At 39.6% G+C, this 26961-nt stretch overlaps 1 protein-coding gene across 1 annotated transcript in view; it reads left to right on the top strand.

Annotated features, from left to right (window-relative positions):
• The window catches only part of mei-41 (ATR serine/threonine kinase meiotic 41), a 245650-nt gene extending 242260 nt beyond the window's left edge, over window positions 1-3390 (top strand). The window contains exons 46-47 of the mRNA XM_090370340.1: window positions 134-247; window positions 3287-3390. Coding sequence (XP_090226466.1) covers window positions 134-247; window positions 3287-3346 — 174 coding nt within the window. The 3' untranslated portion in view covers window positions 3347-3390. The remainder of the gene's footprint in view (window positions 1-133; window positions 248-3286) is intronic.
• Window positions 3391-26961: the final 23571 nt, after the last annotated feature.

Genomic DNA, 26961 nt, shown 5'->3' with positions numbered 1-26961 from the left:
TCAGAACATTACATTTCATAACCCCTATGAAGTCCTTGATTACATGAATTATACTAGACAGGAACGAGGTTTATAAATTTGTTTTTAAAATTATTTTTGTTTATTTTTTTTCCTCTTCTCTTTGTGATTTTAGGCCATGATTCATGTTCAAGATATAGAGCAACGTCTGAAAGGAATTATTCGAGGAAAGAATAAACCCCAGGGTCTTCCACTGTCAATAGAAGGACAGGTGAACTATTTGATTCAGGTATAAATGATTCATTATTTCAGTATGAAATTTTCAAATATTATCATTAGAGAAAAAGTATATAGTAGTAACTCAGCAGAATATAATCCCAGCATCACTTTGCAAATCTCCATTCTGAACCTTATGATCAAAAATTTCTCTCTGTTTTTATGTGAGATATAAAATGTCAGAATGATTTAAATATATGTATCTATATTTATGCTCCCATATAGCCATTTGTAATTTATTTATTAATTTTAAGCAGATTTTTTATTTAATCATTAAGTGTATCTATACACTTAATGATTAAGTAAAAATTTGATTTCAAATGTCTTTAACGATTCAGTGCCATGCTCAAGTATGTCCCAGGTAACAATGTAGATGCCTGGGAAATTGCATTGTTATCTTTTCAACAATAATGTGTTTTTTGACCAAGACATGTTAATACCTGTACCAGCTGCCGAACAAAACTGATGTTACCTTTTTGAAGTGGAGAAGTTCTGTTCTCAAAAACAAGCATAAGAAAAAATTGACACGTGCTTTTGCTTCAAATTTGGAGCAGAGACTACATTTCAGAATAGTGAATAAACTATTCAAGGAGCATTGGTATTATATTTTTCCTTCGGTTTTCATGATAGGGGAGTCAAAAAGCAATAAAGGACTTTAATAGTTCATTTGAAATGGTGTATGACATTCTGAATGGACAGTCAAGGTTGTTATATGTTGTGCAAAATGAATAAGAATTCTGCATCAAAGTGTTAGCTGTCATTTTTTATTTATTTCATTTTTTTGCAAAATATTACTCTTTTGTAATTTTAAATCTTTTTGTTTCTGTACTTTTCAGATGCAATACTAAAAATTAATAATTAGTATTAGCCATATAGTTGAAGGAAATCAGATGCTTTTGCTACAGTGATGGAAAAAAAAAAAAAAAAGAATTTGCCCAAACACTTGCATCCAGCATGGAGGTAAGTGTTTGGGGAAATTGTATCTATGGAGGCAACTGTTTTCACTGATTATATAAGAGAAAAACTTCCTACACTCTAGTCTATAATTATTTTCCCATGGTTTAAATTTATGCTCCCTGGTTCTAGTATCATTTAATATTATGAAAATTTTCCTTATAAACCTCAATTAGATCCCTTCTAAGTTATCTAGTTACTAAGCTCTATAATCTGCATATTAAAAGTCCCTCCATATATGAATATATTAGCCAAACATAACAAGTGTGTTTCCCATCTTTGGACCTTTTCAAAAAACATGGTTTCATTTTTTTTAGGTGTGGCCTCCATTGTTAGATAGTATTTCAAGTGCAGTCTCACAGTTGCCTTATTCAGTGGCATACCTTCCTTATGCCTGATTAACTTTATTATCCCTACGAGCAGTTGTTCAATACATCACTGACAGGACACTATGGACTTACCTTGCTGCATCTCTGCCCTAAACAGAGAATTCCATTCCCACCTATATTGTAATCTGCCAAATCCTTTCTATCATCTGCCATTTTTATCTAGGTCCCATCTGGTGTATAAGTTGTTTTGAGGCTATTATTTCCCAGGTTTAAAACCTTGCATTTTGAAGCATTAATAATTGCTGCTTTTTAACTGATCATCCCGAAAGCCAATCTAAGTTTTCCTGAAGCAGTACTGCCTGGTGCTGGCTATTTACCACTCTCCCAGTCATCATATCATCTGCAAATTTTGACATTGTTCCCTCTATCTCTTCATCAGTGTCATTTAAGAAAATCAGAAGCAGGAGAGTCCAAGCACCCAACCCTAAAAGACTCCATTTCTAACTGTAACCCATTGTGAAGAGTAACTATTGATTACAATCCTTTGTCTTCTATTGTGTAGTCATTCTGTAGTCCATCTAAGGATATTAAATGTGAACCCTTATATTCCATCTTATATAGCAATCTCTCATGTGGGACCAAGTCAATTGCAGCTTAATTCTAAAAGAATTCAGCACTGAATAGGTTAATTATGCAGAAATGTTTTTTAAAAATTGAATTAATTACTAGATTATGGTTGGCAGTGTCACATGAGAATATATATGCTTTTATGAAAATATTTAACACATTCATTTAATAAATAATAATAATAATTAACTAGGGGGCTTTGCCCCTGCTCACTGCACTCTCTTCTTTTGATAAAATAAAATTAAATACTTACAGAAGCTTTCAGCACTGTGGTGTCTCTTCCTCAGCTATGAATACATAAATATGTAGGCCGCCTCTGTAGCCAGGTGGGCAGGAGCGGCAGTGCGTAGCACACGTTCTTGATTAGACCAGGGTTCAAGCCCGTGACCACCAAATACAGAGGATGTGGAAAGGTCAGTGAAGGACCACCGCATATCACCGGAGCAATATGGCCTTAATTGCTAATGCTCCTAAAAACCAAATAACAACGACAACAACAACATAAATATGTTACGATATCTATATAATATCGGTGTAGATACACCATAGACAACTCTTTAAGAAAAACTATGATTGTAGTGTGAAAGGCATCATTTCATCTGCATCTCATATTGTGCTCATCCTTCACAACTAGTTACCAAGTATTGCACTACCCCCAATAAGTAACACTTCACTAATAGAGAAGACTATTTGTCACTTATTCTCGGTGGGTGCCACCACCCAGATGGACCATTTCAAAGCTAGTTGGCTTTTCATCAGTGGGTGCCTTTCACGCTACGATTGTAGTTTTTCTTTAAGTGTTGTCTGTGGTGTATCTACACTGATATTATATAGATACAGAATCTTAAAATATTATGCCTTGTTGCATTTAGTTTATTTAAATAAATATGTTACGTGTGGAAATCAAGAATGGTACCGCGTGGTCATGTTAGATAAACAGTGCATGACCACGCTTCTATTACATATTTTTGTATTTGTTACGTATTATGCGTAACCCACATCTCTCTTCTCCCATTGGCTGAATAAATATCATTAGGATGAAAATTATTTTAATGTATAGAAAGATAACACTCATTTAATAAATAATAATAACAATAATTTTAATAATAGCTTATTTAATAAATTATATTTGTTTCTTTTAGGAATCAACTGATGAAAAAAACCTTTGTCAGATGTATGTTGGATGGGCAGCATATATGTAATAAATTTCAAAATAAATTTATTTGCCAGTAACTGGCATTTTTTTTTTTTTCCCCTTAGCCTGTTAACATGAACTGTATCAGTTCATATGTAAAACACCCATGAAGGTGTTCTTGTAATTTTTTGTATATTTTTTTAAAATGTACATAGTAAAGTAAAAAAAATAAATAAATAGCATCTTGTTAAATCCTTCAATTTTAATCAATAATGTTTATTTCTAAACTTAGAAGTATGTTTCTTGTCCAGTGTTCTGATGTCTTTCTATATTTCCTTAAGTCTCTTTTTTTTTCATAAAAAAATAAAAAAGTAGTATTCCTTCCATTTTATTTATTCTGGAGAAATGCTTGCTTCTTGCAGAAATGCCAGAAATCATTAGATATTCAAACTTGAATAGTCCAAGATGATTATATCATATTTCTGTAAATAAAATAATTTTTTTTAGATCAGTTGCCATTTAACTACTCTTTATTCTACATTAAATATGCTACATATCAGTTTATTTATTTATTTATTTTTTTTGGAAACCACTGATCTGAAACAGTACAGCAGGAAACCACTTGTTCCACACTATAAAAATCCACTGCAATACATGATAACACTTGGCAAACATTTTCTGAATGTGGTTTTTGAAAGCTGTTCTATAGTTTTTTTTTTCTGGGTGATACAACCAAAAACTTATTTCGAAAAATAATTCATATTTAACATAGCAAAAGCTATATGGCATAGGAAATAAATTAAGTGGAGAATCTTGTATTCTATATCAATATTGTGCTATAAATCTTATACTGTCTTATTCGGCACCTCTGTAGCCAGGTGGGCAGGAGCAGCAGTGCGTAGCACACGCTTCTTGATTAGTAATATTATAGTTCTGTAATGTTCTTCATATGGCTTTTCCACTAATTCTCTAGCAAGTACAAAATGATTGGTGTTTGTCAACACACATAACTGTTCAAAACAAGAACAGGGAATTGTATTAACTTAATAGTGTAATTAGTATTTGGACAACTAGATTAACAAGTCCCATTATCTATTAAAACTAAGTACTAAGAAAATGATACAACAATTGTCTGGGTATATATATATACATGTGAAGAAAGATGTCTTATAAATGCATTAAAACATATGCAGATGGTAGGTTCGGCTTTGGGCAATTTAATACAGTTTGTTATTAAACAATAAGGGTTGACTTACCCGAAAATATTCTGCACCGCCTCGGGGGGGGGGGGAATCTGTATCAGACGTCAATATGGTTCTTTTCTCATCTTTTCCTAGTAATTATTATTTTACTTCTTCACACAACGACAAAAATCGGCCAAGACTACCCAAAGTTAAAGTTAATCTGAGTCTCCCTGCTTTGCCCCTTTCCAAAATATATATCTCTGCATCCCCTCTCTTATTCTGATCTCACGAGTCAACTATGTGGGGGGGGGAGAAATAAATGGATATTGTACCATGCACGGAGTGTCGAAGTGACAGCTAATATGTTTATAAAGGTCTCGTTACGCAAGACGTGCTGTGTCTTGTCCTGCTAATTTCTACTCGTATAACAATCTACTCCGTTCTTAGGACCTTGCGTTCGACGCTCTTGTCCGCTCACAGGAGAACAGGTGATGTCACTGTAGTGTATTATTACGGCGACCGCACCCCTGGGGTGATTGAAAACGAAAGTAAAAGTTTAAGCTCCGTCGTAGTGACGCTTAAGTATATAGGGCTGTGGCAAAAGTAAAGGGCGTCTTGAGGTACCGAATACCTCTTAAGGGCAAAAAAACCCTAAAAATAATGTTTTTTCATACATCTTCATTTCTAAATGAATTTTGTTTCGTTTCCTGGCACTACCACCACTTGCACTTTTCGTTGGTCGCTTTCCCTTCATCATTGTAATACGTAAATAGGAATTAAGAGAAGTTTCTGAAAATTTATTTTTATATGATTGAATGAGAACACATTTCACCATAATTGCGTAAAAACCCACACAATTGCAGTTATCGGTATTATCGCAATAAGATTGAGTTTACCTGTTTATAATTAGATGCACTAACAGAAAAGCCCAATAAATCGAAAAAGTGCAAATTGTTTTTATTGTTTTTTGGTCGTGACCTCCAGAAATGTGCTTTAGAAAAATATCACAAAGGCGTTCAAAATTGATTCTTATAATGGGAACATATACTTGAAGATTGCTGCTGTTGCCTGATGCAGAAGAGTGAGCTCTGGTGGTGAGTTGGGCAGCTGAGAGCTCGATGGGTACCCCCACATTAATACTTTGAGGGGCATATACCCTACCCTTCAAACTCTCATAGATGGCCATCAGAACACTGACTTGGTGCCCAATTTCTTGACACTCTCTGCACCTAGCACACACAGACTCCTTGGCTAGATCATATCCTGCTCGATAAATCCACAAACATTTCGCAAATCGCACATTTTTATACGCTATCTAGTTTTACGTTAGAGCTACCTAGTTACCACAAATAAAAATTCGAATTCCCTACCACTCACTCTATACGAAAACAATGGCTGCAAGGTTCCAAGTATACCTGGGTGATAAAATTTAGCAAATTAGAGAAACCATGTAACATAGGCCAAAATATTACAAGCCACTCGATTAGCCAATAAAATTGCATAATAGAAAATTAAACATAAAATAATAATATATGTGATATTGATTGAACAGTTGTAGAAATCATTATAGTCTCCAGAATGTTACCTAGTGTTCTCCTTTATCTTGAACTATGTCTTGTATTGTTTTAGAACCTCTTGATTAAATCTGTTATTTGGTGAGATTAGAATCAATGTGAAGCACTTGCCTCCCAGGGATTTTAAAACCTGAAGACAAATGATGCTGATAATGAAAAGTTTTAAGAAGTTTTGAATGTGGATTTCCTTGGAATATGACTGAATGCATATCTTAGCTGTTCTAGATCAGTGTCTGAAATTCATTCAGTAAACCATTCTTGTTTGAAAGCCAAGTTTTATGGGGTTTCTGAAGTAAAGTGTAAAGTGTTCGATGTCTAACGGCCACAGGGGTCCCCCTATCTCCTCATTGTGTACTCTGTTTGTGTATCACAGAACTTTGTGATAAGAATGACAACCCCAAACTGGTCAGTGGGGACAAGCCCCACCGTGAGAAAAAAGGGGAGCAAAGTATTCAAAGTATTTTATTATATTTTTTTGGCGGGCTCCAGGGTTTCCCCTATTCACCGCTGAAAGTAATCTATACATTGGGTACAATTTATAGTGATTAATTGTACATACAAGTACAATGATTAGTTATACATAAAGAGTACAATGGTTAATTATACATAAAAAGACTATATACAATGGTGGTACATAAAAATTCTATATACAATGGTGGTACATAAAAAGACTATATACAATGGTGGTACATAAAAAGACTATATACAATGATGATACATAAATAAATACTGGGCTTCGGAGTCCAGCAGACTGATCAATACATCAGGTAAGAGTAATTCAAAGAGACAGTCTAGCATTTTACTGAACCTCAGGAGCAAGAATTCTTTTCCTCCGTTTAAACAATTTCTCTGCATAGGTGGAGAAGGCAGTATAATATTCGGAACAGTTAACCAATCTTGGCAGTTCGGAGCAGTCAAATACATTTGTGAGAATTTGAAAGTCCAGTCTTAAATCATCGTACAGAGGACAATGAAACACGAGGTGCTCGACAGTTTCTTGAGCACCACAACTACAGAGAGGAGTGTTACTTATTCCTAGTGAGAACAATTTAAAGTTGAGACTTCCATGACCGGTATATAAAAACGTGACATATAAACCAGGATTGAACCAGTCCATTTTCTTGTCGTAATCAACAACCTCGGGAAAAAACTTAAAGGTCTCCCTACCCAAAGTAGAGGTAGACCAGGTATTTTGCCATGCTCTACAACATTCATTTCTCATTCTTTTAATGTCTACCTTTTCTTGCAAGTCAGTATTATACGTTATACCATTTACAATCGCAGGAACATTTTTTCTTCTACAATATAAAAGATAGTGTAACGTTACTTCATATTGGATTGGCAGTCGATGACTGAGGACCTGGAGAGCAGCTGTAGAGACAGTTCGACAAGCTCTACTTACAGCGAGAAGAAAGAATCTTTGTGCTTGTGTAAGATATTTTTGAACAAGGGAGTTACCGATTCTGTATCCCCAGGCCCCAGCAGCATAACACACAATTGGTATAAATATACAAGAGTAGTATAATTTAATGGAAGATTTCTTTACACCAAAAGTACTCCTGGTAATCTTAATAATTTTATAGGTCATAGCTTTTATTTTCTGAAGTACATATTTTGCGTGGTAATTAAAATTAAGACGGTCGTCAAGATAAATTCCTAAGTATTTATGCTGCCGAGTACTCCTAATCATTACTCCATTCAACTTAATAACAGGTGGTCTATTCACATCAAGAGAGCCCTTTAGCAGCATTTGTTTTGTTTTATTAGTCGAGATTTGAAGTTTATGTGTTTGACACCAGATATCCAAGTCCTCTAGAACTTCATTTGCTCTGCACTCTAGCTCCCGGCGGGAATTACCAAAAATCAGAATAGCAAGGTCGTCTGCGTAAGCTATCTGAAGGATGTTGTCTCGATCAACCGAGAGCCACCCATCAAGGACCATGTTCCAGCACACAGGGCCAAGAATAGAGCCCTGAGGGCAGCCCCTAGAAACAGATCTGGAGACAGAGCAGAATCCTGAGGAAACTGTGATGCTACGAGAATCAAAGTAATTCGAAAGGAGACGGTAAATAGGAGCAGATACCCCAGCCTCTCTGGACCTCGCCAGGACACTTGGCCACCAAATAGTGTCAAATGCCCCTTGGAAATCAACAAAGAGACCGAGGACATATTTAGAATTGGAATTTTGAACAGAACTCAAGATCTGACAAATAGCATCAACAGAAGACCTTCCACGTGTAAAGCCAAACTGAAGTGGGGAACTTAGGTTTCTGTCTAAATAATAATTTAGAAGACGAGAAACAATTAATTTTTCCAAGACTTTGCCAAGGATGGGCAGTAGTGCAATGGGCCTGTAAGAGGCCGGATCATTGGAGGGTTTGTCAAAGGACTTAAGCAGGAGTTTAAGTCTAGCCTGTTTCCAAGCCAGCAGGAATAATCCTGAAGACAGACAAGCATTCAAAAGATTTAATATAATTAATGGACAATTTTTCCAAAATCTTTTAAGTACAGAAACCTCAAGGAGATCCTGTCCAGGACATTTACCATCCCTTAAGGTTGAGATAGCAGATTCCAACTCCGTATCCGTAAATGGAGCTTCGGTTCGGGGCCCTTGGTAAGATAAATGATCTAATCTCATTGTAGTTTGGATGGTGTTTTCACAAGAAGCAGTGTCCTCATGGAGCAAGCCGTCCAAGATAGCATTTATGGACAAACTCCAGTCCAGGGTTTCGTTACCATTTACAATAATAGAAGAAAGAACATCGCCGGGATGAACCTTGTTAGTAACAAGTTTGTAGGGTAATCCCCACGGATCTTCATTTATGTTATGCTGAACAAACCTTGCCCAGGCAAGTTTCTTCTCTTGGAAAATGGTATTGAAATAACTCCTATTGGATTTATACAACTCGCCAAGTCTGTCAATCTCATCTCTGGGCCTGTTAGCTCTCTTTGCTCTCTGAAAATTACGACGAGCATTTTGTAAGTTTCTTCTGAGAATTGTGAGATTTGGGGTCCACCATGAAACACTATTCATTTTTCGTTTTTTCTTTTTTAGAGTGGACTCACAGACGGTGGTTAGAATCTCTTGAACTCTAGAAACCTGCATATCAGCAAGAAGCGAACCAAGTTGGACGATTATTTCTTCTGAAGTAAGCTCTTGAGCCTTTACATCAAAGATATTCCAATCGATGTGTTTTGTCTTAAACCGCGGGAAGTCAAAACAGCACCTAACAACCCTAGGATTGTTGTTTGGACTGATCATAAACGTGATGACATTGTGGTCGCTCGAGCACCACGAAGTATGGCTAAGCCAGTTGGAAATGCTATAACCAAGAGTAGAGTTTGAAAGGGTAATGTCAATATAAGATTGACCCAGAGAAGAAACAAAAGTAGGCGGATGGCCCGGGGTATTCCACAGAGTGAGGTTATTAGACTGAATAAGCTCCTCCAAAAGCTCACCTTTAGAGTCTGTAGTAGGACTATTCCAAAGCTGGGAGTGAGCATTAGCATCCATCATAAAAATGATGGGAAAACCAGTTAAACGGATCAAAACGTCTTCCATGTAATTTAGAAATGGCTCTATGGCCTGCCCAGCCTGACTACATTGAGCATACAGAGAAACCACATAAATTTTTCCAAAACGGCCTTCCAAGCATGCGCATGCGGCATGTGTGGTGCAAAGACTAGAAATTTTTGTTACAGTAATGAAGGGGTCGGCAACAACCAGAGCCGCCCAAACCCTGGTGGCGTTACCACGGTCACCGACCGTAACAGGGTTTGAAGTAATAATACGACAGCTGAGAGGGAGGCCCTTGACCACACCCTTATAAGAATACAGTTCTTGTAACCCTAAAAGTTGAAATTTGTGTTGAACCATTAACTTAGAAAGATCACTTAAAACCGATAAAGATCGCTGACAATTTAACTGTAAAGTATATATACAAGACATTTCAGAGTTAGGTAAAGTCGGTCCGAATTTTTGTTACCTCTTGGGCTTTCACAAATTCAGGGCACTTAACGTCCTTGAAGGAATGGTCCGCATTCTTCTTCTTAAGCCGACAATTTGGGCAAACAACAGGTTCCTCCATTTTAGGACAGTCTTGAATTTGATGACCCAGGTCACCGCAATGTCCGCAGGTAAACTCGGACTGGTGGCAGTTTTTAGCCGAGTGTCCGTAGCCAAGACATTTAAAACAGCGTGATGCTGTGAAAAAATCCTTCATACCATGGACGGACCATCCGACAAAAACCTTGCAATTTGAAGCCAAAAACGCTTTCCTAATTTTATTTGGGATCTCAAAAACCCAATATTGATTGTTTTTGTTCCGAGACCTGATTTTAAAGCGAACCTTAACAGACTCGAAATCTTCCTGGGAAATCCCATGATCCACAAGGTTTTTATTGAATACGTCCTCCAGAAAATCAGAGTCATTGACATCTTTAGGTATGTCATATATTATGACAGTGGGATTTAATTTTTTAGGGGAATCCACAGAGAATTTTAACTCCTTGAACTTAGGGCAGGATTTAAGTTTATTTAGATCCTTGCTGTTGTCAGTTTCGATTAGAACTCCCTTTTCTCTTATTTTTCTTATTGATTTAATCTTTAATTTTTTAAATTCAGGTTTAAGACTTTTAGAAATTTCAGCTTTAACTTCCTCGCTAGTTTTACAATTACTATCTGCATTTGCTTTAACTATGAGTACGTGCTTTGTTTGGACGTCCGATAAGTTAACAATACTCTGAGATTGTTTGCCAGCGCCTAAGGCAACCACACCCGAATAGGTGGGAGCCGGAACGGTTGGCAAGACATTTTGTTGTTTCCTCTGAATTTTAAAATCATTTAATTTTGTTCTTAACTTTTCATTCTCTATAGTTAGATCTATCACTAACCTTTCCATATTGTTCCAATTTTTGGACATCTCGACAAACATAAGAGGTGTCACAGTAGAGCTCTCGATAAAAACATCAAGCATATTTGCTTTCAATCCAAAAAGATAGTCCAGAATAGCTGAGCTACCAGTTTGTTCACAATCTTGAAAATCATTAAACGTATTAGTAGAGTTTAAAGGTCCTTTTATAGGGGGAAATTTGTCTTCCAGTGTTTTTTCCATCATAGCTGGAGGTTCCTTGAAACTGGTGTCTGCAACTTCAGAGAAAGTCAATTCACCAGACAACTCGGCTATTGAAACACTATAATCCGACATTTTGGACGACAGAAATTTGTATGGGGGAGGATCGTAAAGCTTTCCAGGAACACGAAGCCACCTTTTCCATTTGGCACTTTGCAAGGGCTTTGTGACTGACGCTGTATGTCGTTTCGCCCTACGGCGAGACGTCACTTTAAGAAACTTCACCTGAGGGGGGAATTATCACTCCCCTCTGACCTTGATTCGGGCTGCAATCCAGTAGGCAGAAATCCGAACTGCTGAAAACGACGATCTTCTACTGCAGAACGTGCTTGGTTCGATTAAACTTACACACAATTTGAAAGCGTTAGAATAAACGGATCCGGGATATACTCACCTCGGGAGAGGTAGAACCATTTGGCCGTTGCACTGTAACATGTGAGAACCTTTTAACATTCACTTATAACATAAAAATCGAGTGACAATCAGGAGCACTTAAAACAACCGCTTCACCGTGTCCGCGCCACCTAGCGTCCTCCAAAAAAAAAAAAAAAAAAAAAAAAAGGGGAGCAGGGAGGGGAAGGGCGGAAGCCATCCCTTCCTGCCCAAGAGATGGGGATTAAAAGCGAACTGGGCTAGAGCGCGTCATTTAGGTCGCCAATATCAACAGTCACTGTCAGGTAACGGATCCATTATCCCAGACAAGAAGTACATTCAAGAGGCTGGCATTTAGCGTTATTTTGCCTCCTCCGGGTGTTTCTTGGATCTCCCTTGCCTTATCAATGGCCACTGTCTGGAGAGGTCAGATCCAGTTTAATTGCCTCTAATAGGACTATCACAGTTAGAAGTTGATGGTCTAAGTTTCAATTTCTCAAGGACAACCATAGTGCATCTCCAGTGTCTGTGTTAGCTCCCGATCGAAGTACAACACATCCGGTCTTGTACGATCGCTCCTGGTCAACAAACGTAAGATCGTCAGCGAACAGTTTGATTTCACTCTCATTGTTTCAAGTCAGTAATTGGTAGTAGTATATGTCAATTCTCAGTGGGTCCTGAGAGCATTGATCCATCTTGTAGGTATTGTTATTCTCAGGATGCAATTTTAAGTCCAGGGTTTTCAGGTCCAGTGGTTTCAATTTCCTGTGTCTCTCATTGGAAGCATCATTATTTTGTTAGTTCGTCCACAATAGTCAGTTCCATGGCGTGCATTTAAAAGGTTCGTGTCAGTGTCCGTCAGCTAACAGTTTGATTTCCCTGCCATTGTTTCAGGTCAGTAATTTGATAGTAGTACATGTCGGTTACCAATGGGTCCCTAGAGTATGCTGTCCAGTAAGTTTCAAGTCCGGGGTTGTCAAGTCGGGTGTTGTCATTTTTCAGATGCCTCTCATTAGAAGTATTTATCTTGTTGGTCAGTTTGTCTAGGCAGATTGTCCATTTCCGATCAGATTAGTCATATAGTTAATTCCACGGCATGCATCAGTAAGGTGCATGCTAGTGGTATCTGTGGATGACAATTAATGACCTGCGTTGGTCAGAAAGCTCCTGTGCATACTTAGTAAAAGCTTTGTCCTCTTCTGGTACGTCTAGGAGATGTGATTCCAGATTCCGTGGGAAGTAAGTGATTGTTGTCATTAACCGGCAGCGAGGTTCTCATAATGAGTACAGTCAAACATGTGGTGTCAGGTCTCTGCCTCCCCGCACGTGCAGCATGGGTCCTCGATGATCCCAAAGTTGGTTAATTTTGCGTTGAATGATTCGTGGCCGGTCAGTAGGTAAGTTGGGAATAGTCCGGGATGGAACCAAGTTGGGGGATTTGGATACACCCTGTCAATACTGAGCAAGAACTTTTTTGTGATTTCGCCTTTTGTTGATGCAGTCCATCGATCCTGCCATGCCTGCTGTAGACGCCTTTGGAGTCTAGTTTTCTCTGCCTTCTGATTCGCTGTTTCTATGGTGAATTCAATAAAGTGCAAGGCAATCCCTGGGCAATGTAATATGCCATACCGCAAGGGATCCAAAGGTCCAGAGGGAGGGCCCTAGCAAGGACCTGGAGGGCGTGTGTACTGGTTGTACGGCAAGCACGGGTGATGGTGAATAGTATGGATCGTTGGATTGTGTCCAATGTTCTTCGGTTTACTGCGGTTGCAGCTTTACGGAACCGAACAGGAGAAGCATAAGTTATTGCAGGCAGGAATGTAGTCTTATAATAGAGTGACAGGGTGCGCTTATTAAGTCCCCAATCCCGTCTTGTGATTCCCAAAACAGTGTCCAAAACAATTTCGTTTAGTTTAAATGCGGCTTCAGTGCTCAAAACAATGTTTTGGGCACTGAAGCCGCATAGAATGGCCACTGCATTCCCTGACCCTGTGATTCTTTATTGCGGATGATTCTTAAAGGATAAAAGGCTCAATAATAAGTACAGGTCTCTGCTGGAGCTTCAGTTAAGAAAGCTTTTGAAAACATTTTTAAGGAACTATGCATTGCTTTGTGCTCGAAAGGCTACACTTTTGTAAAGATCAAAATGGCAGCCATATTGACAAATGTAATTTTTAAAAGTTTATGTATGCTTTTTTCTATTGTGCTAACATTAATTAAAATATATATTTAAAACAGTGTTGTTATCTGCCAATCCGCACTGGACCAGCGTGGTAGATTATTGGTCCATTTCCCTCAGCATGAATTGTTGAGGAGGCTTCCATCCTGCAGTGGGTTGATAATGGCTGTACTTTACTTTTTACTTTTGTTATTTACAGTTAAACATGATTCCTTTCTTACAGACCACCCAGTATTATATTTCTGTTAATTAACAATTTAGTCTTTAGTTTCACTGAAGATAACTTCCCCTAGTTCCCCCCTTAATATCAAATACTTCATTTTTAAAGAAAATTTTCTGGTCTCATAAAAATTAAGCAATCGTCATGGCAAAGATATTTTTATTTAATTTCGCTTCTGGTGTTTATAATTATAATGAATTAGTTTCACAGCTAATGATTAACCTTTCGGACTTCTAATCCCTTTTAATTGTCAACACAATTAATTTTTTTTAGATTTGGGATTTGCATTAATTATTAAGTTTCGTCCTGTCTTTGTTCAGTACAGTCCCTCCTTGTGCAAGAGACATTTCATATTCTTAAGGTTGTTGTTGTTAATGGGTTTTAGGAGCATCAGCCACTAAGGCCATATTGATCCGTTTATTCTGTCTGTAAATTGCGTGTGCTCTGTGGTCGATTTACTGGATGAAAAACCCAAGTTTCTGGGAGAAAAAACCATACTGTTCTCTTCTGACACCGACTAACCCAGCCATCTCGTGACATAAAAGCCAATAAAAATTGCTCTCGTTATCAACAGAACTCGAACCCAGGTTTTTCCACCCGGTGTAGGGAGGACTGATTCTACCAACTATTCTAAAATAACAGAGCAGTAAAAGATAAAAAAGTCAATTTTTGTTAAAAATTTATAAAAAACAGTTTAGGGCATATACGTATTGCGTTTCATCTCAGGCAAGTTTTTTTTTTATCAAACATTTCCTTATTCTTACTCAAGAAGTGTTTACTAAAACTTTAAGTAATGGAGGGACTTGTTCAGAGTACTTCCTAAGGGAAGATTCTTTATAGAAATTATAGATTTTTAGAAATTTCAAGAATATACACTAGGCGGCCACTTTATTAGGTACACTTCGCGTGTTGAGCCTTCTTTATCCTTAAAAATAGCCTGAATTCGTCTAGGCATGGATTGAACAAGATGCCGAAAACGTTGTGTAGGAATGCAGTACAGTGCAGACATGAGTGTGCCACGCTGTTCTTTGAGATTCGACGGAGGTGTAGGCCTGCATTGAACATCTTTGAGAACAGTAGTTGATCCCAAAGATGTTCAGTAGGATTGAGATCCGTGAACTGAGCCGGCCACTGCAGCAAAGTAAAGTCATTGTCATGTTCCTGGATCCATTCCATAGTGATTCGGACTTTGTGCACCGGCGCATTATCCTGCTGGAAGTAATCATCTGACTGAGGATAAACTGTCAACATGAACGGGTGCACTTAATCAGCAACGATGTGGCATTTAGACATGAATCTATTGGTATCAATGGACCCAACGTGTGCCAAGAAAACATTCCCCACACCATAACACTGCCACCACCACCACCTTGCACAGTACTCGTCAGACATGACGGGTCCATGGATTCATGTTGTTTTCGCAATATTCTGAGCCTTCCATCAACATAACGCACCATGAACTTCGACACGTCAGACCAAGCAACTGTTTTCCAATCCTCGATAGTCCAGTGCTGGTGTTGCTGTGCCCACAGGAGGCGTGCTCTCTTGTTCTTCTTTGATAACAAAGGTACACGATGTGGCCGTCGGCTGTTGTAGCCCATTCGCGACAAAGTGCGACTAGTGGTCCGTTGCGTTATTTTGTTCTACGCACCAAGGTTGTATTCTGACGTGATGTGCGACATTGTGGCCCGTCTCTTTGTTTGCACAGTTCTAGCCATCTTCCTCTGACATCTCTCATCAACAAGCGATTTTCTTCCACAGGAGTGCCGTTGAGGGGATGTTTTCTGTTCGTTGCACCATTCTCGATACACCTTTGAAACTGTGGTGCGTGAAAAGTTCGGGAGAACTGCTGTTTCAGAGATGCTTTGTCCAGCACATCTTGCACCTACTACCATGCCACGTTCAAAGTCCGTTAGATCACTCCTTTTCCCCATTCCTGCTATGGTTTGTACACTTAACTGATACTAGAAAGGTTGTTCTGCTGCATTTATATCCACAACTGTGGTTATGCGACTTGCAACGTTGTGGGACAAACCATTTGTTTGCATAGCAGGGGTGTGCCTAATAAAGTGGCAGCACAATGTAGGCGCAATGCAGTTTTATTGATTTAATTATTTAAACAGCTACAAAACAGCAAACAAACATGCCTTAGTGTGCAGCAACAAAAATATAATTATACAGCTCCAAAGCTATGTAATTTTATTGGAATACAATAAAATAAGGACAGTCACAAGACGAGCCATTGAGTCCACTAGTTCACAAAAGCCTTTCCCAGGTATTTCCATCCATGCTTGCTGCACCGATCTCCATAATTCCGTTGCATTCCTGGGTGGAGGATCCAAACTCGAAAGGACCTTTCCACGGCATCCCAGAGGTGCTCCACAGGGTTCATGTCCGTTGAACGGGGAGGCCATTCGATGGTGGTAAAATCAGCGGAATGCTTTTCGAACCATTTTCTAGTCACCATGGCTGGGGAGGCGCATTGTCCTGCTGGAAGAGTCCATTGCCCTTTGGGTGCACGATGACCATGAAGGGATGCAGATGGTCTGTAACGATGGACACATAACCTGGACAGTTCAAAGATGCGTCTAGACGTACCAGAAGTCCCAAGGTGTGCCAGTTGAAGATGCTCCAGACCATCCACCTGCCTGAACAGTTCCTTGACATGACGGGTGCATAGCTTTGTGCGGTTTCCTCCAGATACGCACCCTCCCGTCCCTTCGAAATAACTGGAAACGGGACTCATCGGACCAGGAGGCCCGTCTCCAATCATCCAAAGTCCAGTTCCGTTGTTCTTTCGCCCAGTTGAGGCGTAGAGTTCTGTGTTGTGTTGTTAGAAATGGGACTGTGGTGGGTCGGCGGCTCCCATAACCTATTGTGGCTAATGATCGCCTGATGGTCTTGGTGGAGACGTTTCTGGCACCTCCCTCGTTGGTCGGAGGTGATTTGTGCCAGTGTCGCTCTCCGGTTGGCTGCAACAATGCGAGACAGACGTCGACGGCCACGTTCATCCACCACCTTTCTTTCCCCCCCACAGCGCTGTCCACAGTGAGATGTTATTCTGGAAATGGTGGATTCCCAATATACTCTTGACACTGTTGAACGGGAATAGTGCAATTTCTGTGCAACCTCCGCGAAAGATTGACCCTTGCGTCGGGCATCCACTATCATCCCTCTTTCAAAGTCGGTTAACTCACGACGTTTATCCAAACTGACATCGAATTACCGTTTACGTGAATTCAGTGATGCAGTGTACATATATACCTGCCAAGTGTTGGTTCATCCACAAACGGGAGGGGTGACCGCGTCTCCTTGCCTAGGAACCAGGTATCTCATGAATTCTGTCCTTTCAGTGTAGTTGTAATATCCATAATTTGTTTTTGCATAGGATGGTTTAAGCAATAGATGGTTTCTTACAGTCCTTTTCGGTGCATTAAAGTTAATTTGTGAGACGAGGTAAGGGCAATTTATGGTATCATTTAGCAGCTGGTTAAATAGGAGTAGATTGGCTTTGTCTCTTCTTTCTTCCAGCGTTTCACGTCCAAAGAATATACTCCCCTCTTGGTAAGATTTCTCATTATTATATTCTAATCCTTGTTGTGAATGCAATAAGAAAAGTTAGGGTTTTTGTTTTTTGTGTACTTTGGCAAAACTCATCAGCTCACATTTATTTTCATTGTCAACCATTCTATTCTCATTCAGCCACTGAGTTACTCGTTGTAGAGTTTCGATAAGAATGATAGAGTGGTTGGTATTGCGAATAGCTTTATAAATTATTATGTCGTCTACAAATATGTTAATTTTAATTTGGCAGTCTCCAAGAATGCTTGGCAGATGGTTGACGTAGATCAGAAATAGCAGCGGGCCCAAGGATGATCCCTGTGGGACATCCATTTCTGGTTTAAGAAGATGTGAGATCTTACTTTTAAAAGTCACCGATATTTATCTCCCTCCCAAGTAGTTTGCTATCCAATCAAGAGCTTGTCCTCTGAGCCCATAACGATTCAGTTCATTAATTATTTTTTGATGAGTTATCTTGGTTTGGTTGTTCATGTCTAACACTAGGTATACAAAGGAAGTAAATATATATTTGTGTGTTAGTACGTTTGGTATTTCATACTTCTGGTTCAAATGTATAAATGTTTTGAAAAAAAAATTAACCTCTCATGTACGCCAACGCCACTGAACATAGAGCTCAGGTGATGGTGGAATATTTTGAATCTGAAGGTATCCAACAATTGCCTTGGCCAACACGACCACCAGACTTAAACCCGATGGAATATGCGTGGGACGCCCTTGGGCATCAATTTGGTCACAACGGCCAATGTTCGGTCACTTGGTGAGCTAAGAACTCGGCGAAAGAATGGGATTTGTTGTCACAGAATCTTATGGATACCCTTATATCGAGCATGCTTCACCGCTGTCAGACCTGTTTAGCCTTTGGAGGGGATCATATGATGTACTAATGTCACGTGACCATATTTTCGACAATCTTGCATCGACTTCTGTAATCCTTCGTGATTCTTATGCAACCGCTATAAATGTCCATTATACCTTTCCGAAGTTTCTCGCTGTCTCCTCAGTTCATCGTTATTCTATGGTACACCACCATACCAAATTTTGTCCTGTTTCATTGCAAGCTGCACGAGTTACATCACATTTTCTACGTGCTCGAACTTTTGTCGAGCAGTGTAGAATAGTTCATTCTTCACTGGCATGGAGGAGACATTGCTCTACTCGATGGCCCAGTACAACCCAGCATTGTGAAGATTTTGTTTCTTTGGCGGCATCAGTTTTCTCTTTATCTTTAGAAACGAAAATTCTCAATAACAAGATTTTTTTTTTATATCGAAGCAATTTTGTGAAGTATCCTCCGATTTTTCGCTGTCTGATCCACTTTATGGGAAGCCATCTTTCAATGGCGAAAAATGTGTACATATTGATCATAAAGTGATATATTGAGTTATGTTACACATCTTTGGACAATTTTAATGGAAAAGTTTGGTCAAACTCCAGCAGTTACTGTTGATATTTTTAGATTATTTGATTATGCTTGGCATAAAGATCTTTCCAACGATCCCCAATCTTGGGGACTGCCGATTGTTTTTTTTATTTGGACGTCCGGTTTTCTACCTGATCTCTTATTGCGTGCGATGTCTCTATCTTCTAGATTCTCCACTAATGCTGATGTTCCCCAAGATTCAGTTCTTTTCCTCTTCTTTATTAATGACCTTCTTCTACTGACTGGAAATCTTCTCCTTAGTTTTTCTGATGATGGCACCCTACATTCAACCTTCCAGTTTGAGAAACATTGCACTGCACAAATGGCTTCAAATTATCGAATATCCACAACCAATTTTAAAAATGCTGGTTCCAAGGTACTTTTCCAATGGAACGAATAAAACTTACAATGGTTAACTTCAAATCGTTCTAAAACTCAGTTCTTTATTACAATGCCTGGGTTTGGTATTATTTCTCTCTCACACGAGAAATGTTTTAAAGATATCCAAAGTTTAACTTATTTTCATGAGTACTCTGAAACCCCATCGATGTTATCTTTTCTTTTTTCCTTTTATTATTTTATTTTTACATTACAGTAACTGATCTGTTTCCAACTACTTTTGATATCTCATACCTTGAACACAGTTCTCTTTTTTTATAGTGTGGTACTACTCCTTACACGTTGTACCCAATTCTCACCCATTGCAGATCGTTCCAAAATTATTGATACAACTGTCATGCAGTTTTCTTTGTCCATTACGCACGAAGAGTCTGCAATTGTTTTTATAGTAGGGTTTAAGAGTATCAGCGACTAAGGCCATATTGCTCTGAGTATATTGTCTGTAAGTTGCGTGTTCTGTGATCGATTTTCTGTTTGTTGGATTAAAAGCCGGAGTTTCCAGGAGATGAAACCATGGTTTCATCTCCTCTCATAACAGCTCGTACCCGGCGAGACATGGACTCTACAAGATTTCTAAATGTGTCTTGTGGTATCTGGTACCAAAACGTAACCAGCAGATCCTTTAACTCCTGTAAGGTCAGTGATTGAGACGCCGCAGATCGGAGTTGCTGTTTCCACACAAACCACAGATACTCGATGGGATTGATGTCTGGAGAGTTTGGAGGCCAGTGCAATACCTGGAAGTGTTCCTCATGTCCCGCGAACCAGTCTCGAACATTCCGGGAGGTGTGGCCTGGCGCGTTGCCATGAAAGGATGTACCTGGTCAGCAATGATGTTTGGGTAAAAAAACTATTATATTTAGGCCACCCGAATAATTAAATTCATCTGCCGTGCTGTATCTTATGTCTGGGTGTGTTCTATGGTCAATTTGTCCGTTTGCTGGACGAAAAACCCCAGTTTCTGTGGGAAAAACCTTGCTATCTACGCCTGAGACCGAGTAACTCAGCAACGGAGTGAAAAAAAGCCCATTAAAGTTCCTCGCATTATCGACGGGATTCGAACTCTGGCCTTTTCCACCCGGTGTGGGGAGGACGGTGAGGATACCGTGCTACACGGGCAGACTTGATGTTTGGGTAAGATGTATTTAATGTCAGACGGCACCAGGGGTTTCCCCATCTCCGCGCAGTTTTCATTGTGGGTGTACCAATTCGCTGGAAATGCCAGAGATTTAAAAGAGTGTGGATATTGTATATGTGTAGTGTCGTGTACCGTTGTTCATCTGGACGTTTAGCCGCTGGACTTCTGCTGGCAGCCCAATGTTTCCCCACTTCGCTCCGTGGAGGCAGATCACGAACCCAGTAGTTTTAGTTTCACTCTGGCAGGTCCTGCCAAATAATTTCCTGAGATTTCAGTGGGTAGAACGTAAATAAAATAAATATATTCTTATATTGTATGTATATACACTGTGCTGCCGCTTTATTAGGTACACCTACCTACCTAATAGCGTGTTGAGCCTCCTTTACCCTTCAAAACAGCAAGAATTGAACAAGATACTGAAAACGTTGTACAGGAAAGGAGTACCATTCAATACTGGTGCAGGCCTGCAGCGAACAGCCCTTTTCAGCTCATCCCAAAGATGTTCAATAGGATTGAGATCCGCGGACTGAGCGGGCCACTAAAGTAAAGAAAAGTCAATGTCATGTTCCTGTAACCATTTCATAGTGATTCGAGCTTTGTGAACCGGTGCATTATCCTGCTGGAAGTGACCATCTGACTGAGGATAAACTGTCAACATGAACGGATGCACTTGGTCAGCAACGATGTTTAGGTACGATGTGGCATTCAGACGTGAATTAATGGGTATCAATGGACCTAGCGTGTGCCAAGAAAACATTCTCCACATCATAATACTGCCCCCACCACCTTGCACAGTAGTCGTCAGACATGACGGGTCAATGGATTCATGTTGTTTTCGCTAAATTCTGAGCCTTCCATCAACATGATGCACCAGGAACTTCGACTCGTCAGATCAAGCAACCGTTTTCCAATCCTCGATAGTCCAGTGCTGGTGTTGCTGTGCCCACAGGAGGCTTGCTCTCTTGTTCTTCATTGATAACAAAGGTACACGATGTGGCCGTCGGCTGTTGTAGCCCATTCGCGACAAAGTGCGACTAGTGGTCCGTTGTGATATTTTGTTCTGTGCACCACGGTTGTATTCTGATATGATGTGCGACATTGTGGCCCATCTGTTAGCCATCCACCTCTGACCTCTCTCATCAACAAGCGATTTTCTTCCACAGGAGTACCGTTGAGAGGATGTTATCTGTTTTTTGTGTGTTGACTCATTACTCCCGTCACTAGCATTCCAATTACCGGCGGGTTGCGCCACAGTCAACCTTCTGTTGTCACGTACCATCTGGGAGAGCTTTCGCTCACCTCCAGCATCGATGAACGTGGTCGTCCAACACCTCTTTGGCAGTTCACGAGTTTTCCCTTCTCGGACCACTTTCGGTAGGTACTAACCACGGCTGACCACGAGCACCCCACCAGCTGTATCGTTTCGGATATGCTCTGACCCAGTCGTCTGGACATTAAAATTTGGCCTTTGTCAAACTCGCTTAAGTCGGCTGCCTTTTCCATCTGAAGAACAAGAGTAACACTGATTAACGGAGCTCAGTGTCAGGTGTTTTTTTACCATGTCCTGACCCGCGCACGCACCGTAGTTCATCTGCAGTTGCTTCGATTTGCATAACACTCGCTGGTCATAATATTTTGGCTCATCAATGTATGCAGAAAAGGATCCATGCCGATGTTTTTCATGGGCAGGTGGTAAGTGAGTACGAGCCGATTTCAGCATGATTCAGTCCATATTGTAACACCTTTAATACATATAAGATTATTTATTCATCATTTTAACAAACCTACTTGTTTGAATCCTATGCTTTTCCAAGACAATGAATTGGTTGAGGGTTGGAAAACTAGAATGCAATCACCGGTGGTTAGCAATAATCTTAAGGCAATTAAGATTAGTACTAACTTCGTTCAATAAAAAAATATAGCGCGGATTGCAAAACCGACGTCAGAAGATGTACTTACCCAACAGGCATCCATTAATGAATTAATTTTGGTGTCTGGACCAACTCCTCACCCCATGTGTATTTATTGAAAAATGCAACTTAGAGAAGTGAAAGTAATGTGCGAAAAAGGTTCTCTTGTATCCCAATCATTAACGTGGCACTTTTTCAAATAAGATTTCCTAAAGAAAGTAGAATGTGCATTTAAAAACGAAGATAGATTGTACACTCCATAAAAAAATACAAAGATATCAAAAACGGTATCGTGATCACTAAATTCTCTATTTCCAGCACGAAAAAAGTTTTCATTTTCTTTTTCTTTGCCCTACACCGAATTCTTCCAAAGAATTCACGGAATCGTCATACTCACCGAATTGTAACCGCCAATTGTCTTTCACCAAATTGTAACATATAGCAAAATGTCATTCATCAAACTGTCTTGTTCCCCTAATTGTCATACACGAAATTGTCGCATACACCGGACTGTCATTCAACGAATTGTTTTGCAACGAATTAGCGTGTCCCGTCTCCAACGTTCTCAGATATCATGCTTGTGTTTTCTAACATTAATGTGTCTGAAGAAGACCGATCCAGAATACAATTGCATGAAGCTACGATACCAACGCAAAGTCCTTATCCACTAGACGACAAACACGGAAACGTCGCTCGCCACCCTTATTAACCACTCATTCTACTATTAGACGAACATGCGACAAATATTTCTTCCCCTCTGTACTCCTTTCTGAGCTTCTTTCTCTTTCCTGGGTCCATTCGGGCTGGCGTATAGCATGCTTGAACGGCAAGTGTGACAGTAGAGTTATTCCTCTCAAACTCATGCTTAAAAAAAAGGGGAGGGGGTTTGTTCTCGACGTTACTTTTCTTCTAAACAGCTACTGACTGTACAAATTTCAAATTCCTTCTCCATGGAATACGTATTATTCCAAAATCTAGGGGTGGCTCCCATAATCTCTCTCAAGCTTCTAGACTTTGTTCAAAAGAGGGCAATCGGGTAATTTAATAACCCACCTCTTACAAGATCTCTTCGCACCCTGCCTCATAGACGTCCAGTTTCTGCTGCATGCCTTGTCTATAGATACTTCCATGGACACTGTTCTTCTGAATTTGCATCTGTAATTCTCCCACTCTGTTTCTGTAATTCTCCCACAGTGAACATCCATTCGCTATCCAACTCTAAACTCACAGAACCAGCATTTCGCCTTCCTCATTTATTCCTCATCTATTTCTTCTGTCTTCTAGAACAACAACCTTCCTTAACACGTATTTCCCAAAAATTATAATCCACAGAAATTCAAGTCACGTCAACAAGTATATTGTTTTCTCAGCCACAAACCCATGCACGTCACTAAGTAGAACATCTTCTAACACCTTTCGTGTTTGGAGTTTTCATATATTACATTTTAATTAAGAGACGAGTGTTCACTTTGTTCTCAATAGACATATTTAATACCAGTCAGAAAAGTAAATAACTGCTCCCTAACTGTACACAATGTGACGTAGTTGTTTTAAAGATTGCATTATAATTACTCTACAAACAACTTGTCATCTCTGCGAAGACAGATTTTGAAAAATAAACACGATGACCTTAATTCATATAACAGATAGAGAATTTCACTAATTACTACTGACGAAAATTATTAGAAATCGCAAATTTAATTAATAAGGATTATTTTCGAAGATACAGACACCATTTCTCAAATTGAACTATTTCTCGTGGAAATAGCTGAACGGCGCCTGTCATAAACATTTAAAATTTCCTTCTGTAATCTTTTCAAATATTGTACGCAATTAATAATTATATGCAATTTCCCGGATAAGATTACAAAGCCTATTATTGAGGACAATCATCGATAATTAATTTAAGTTTAATTTATTGGTTATTAACAGACGACATATAATTTTGTAAAACACTATAAAGTTACATTCGTATAGAGGGCGCACTTCAACTGCAAAGCTCTTCTGCAAAATGTCAGTTTCTGTCAGTCCATTATCTGCCATAGATAAGAAAGCTTATTTTGACTGCTACAAAATATTTCAAAAAAGGTATTTTGTTTAATTTCAATGTCCAGTCTTTATTTATTTTAATTTTAAAAAAATGCTAGTAATTCGATTTTAATGGTAAATAGCAATATGCATTGAGTTCGCTTTGAATAGCCACACATAACTAATATCTCGTGTTGCCATGAGATATTAGTTAGGTGTAATACGCTGGTGTGCAAAACTTAAGGACCACACTATTTCTAAAGGTTACAACCACAAAATCTTCACTTAAGGTACTCTTTACTGATGCGAGTAGTAGTAGTAGTAGTAGTAGTAGTGGTGGCATGTGATGCAAGAAAGCAAATGTATCAGCTTATGCAGCATCAGCCAAAAAAAAAAAAAAAATCACACCATTCCCTCCAAGTGCCTGTCCAGTTTCTCCTTAAATTTATTCAACCTATCAACTTCCACAACGACAGATGGAAGTTTGTTCCAGCAATTAACCACCCGCTGGCTAAAATTTCCGCACATCTATTCTACATCTGTTTTTTCTTAATTTGAATTTATGCCCCCTTAGGTTCGTAATCTATTCTACATCTGTCTTTCCTTAATTTGAATTTATGCCCCCTTAAGTTCATAATCTGAACAAGTGGAAGGATCCCATCAAAATTCAGCGTGCTCAACCCATTCAAGGCCTTATATACCTCAATCAGATCACCGCGCAGGTGCCTAGTCTCCAGCCACTGCAATTTGCAGAACTTAAGCCTCTCTTGGTAAGAGGATCCCTTCATTCCCCTCACCAATCTTGTTGCCCTTCTCTGTACACGCTCAAGTAAATCTACATCCTTCCTAAAAGTAGATCCAGTCTCAGCAACGATTCTGGACGTCAGCTAATCTGGCGAGAGGTTGATACATGGTATCACCCCGCAAAACATCACTGAAAGGGATCGATATGGCGGTTGAGGTGTTCTCGTCTGGGGAGGAGTTATCTTGGATGGAGGTACACAACTCCGGATACTGGAAGGCGGTACTGTAACCGGTGCACGCTGAGGTAATTTTTCCCCATGTGCGTCTGTTCCGAGGTGCCATTGGCCCCGAGTTCGTATTTATGGATGATAACGACACACCCCATCGCACTGCAGCTGTGATATGCTTTTGGAAAGTGAGGACGTTGTTCGTATGGATTGGCCTGCCTATTCTAATGATCTAAATCCCATTGAACTCATATGGGACGCTCTGGGGAGACGCCTAGCGGCACGTCCATACCCACCAGAAAATGTTCACCAGCTGAAGATGGCGCTGACAGAGGAATGGACGATGTTACCCCAAGAACTTATCAACAACATTGTTCAAAGTATGAACAGGCGGTGCAAAGCCTGCATCGACGTTAGGGGTGGCCATATTTCCTACTGAGAATCACCTCTTCCCTTTGTTCCATCTTTGGCAGTGATGCATCTGTATCATGGCAGGCAGAACTATGTTGCCATTTTTGAATAAAGTCCTTCTGTACCGTTTTGTTTCCGTTGTTGTGTCGGTGTTGTTTCCTTCATCATTTCTGTACCTCACGAAGTTCCTTTGGTATGCTTTTCCCATATCCAGACCACTTCTATGAGAAGCTACAAGTGAAAACCTGACTGGTCCTTAAATTTTGCACACCAGTGTACCACCATGCCCGTCTTGGCAGGGATTCCACAAGGATGTCCTGTGGTAGTACTAGCCATTCATTGCACAATGTGTCCACTAATGCTCGCATGGTAATAGCATCGACTGACCTTTCGCAGGAGATCTCTAAAATGCTCAATTGGGTTGAGATCGATTGAGTTGGGTAACGATGGAGACTGAAGATTTCATTGTAATTTTATTAAAACCAGATAGCAACTTTCCGGGCCTTGTCGCGTGATACGTTGTCCTAGTATTAGTAGTGGCAAATGATGCAAGAAAGCAAACTTATAAATCATCAGCCAAAAAGAAAAAGAAAAAAACCTTTTCCAAATCACCTGTTCAATCCACTGTTCTTTGAATTTATTCAAACTTAAATATCCACTTCACAACAACAGATAGAAATTGGTTCCAACAATCAATGAGTGAAGGCGAACTTCCTTACGTCTATCCTGCAATTTTCCTTCCTCAACTTGAATTTATGCCTCCTCATGTGCGTAGTTTTAGGTAGAGGAAGAATTCCATCGGCATTGAGCTTGCTCAATCCATTCAAAGCCTTAAATACCTCAATCAGATCACTTCTCAGGTGGCTACCGTCCAGAAGTTGCGATTTGCAGAACTGAAGCCTTTCTTGGTAAGACCACCCTTTTTGTTCCCTTCACTAATCGCATTGCCTTTCTCTGCACCCATTCTAGTAGATCTACATCCTTCCTAAAGTGAGTCCTCCAGACCTGTGTACAGTACTCAAGTTGCCTCATTGCCTTGTACAATAGGATAATCACTTCCTTATCCCTGGTAGAAAAGTTTCTGTATATCATTGAAAAAACCCTATGAGCTATCCTGGCAGCCTGTCTACACTGCTCAGAGAACTTCACATCTGACAGCATA

Source organism: Mastigoproctus giganteus, chromosome 3 (assembly GCF_048544385.1).
Source record: "Mastigoproctus giganteus isolate SK-2022 chromosome 3, ASM4854438v1, whole genome shotgun sequence".
NCBI classification, from domain to species: Eukaryota; Metazoa; Arthropoda; class Arachnida; order Uropygi; family Thelyphonidae; genus Mastigoproctus; species Mastigoproctus giganteus.
The sequence above is the reverse complement of the archived record's forward strand: the minus strand, read 5'-3'. Positions and strand labels throughout refer to the sequence as shown.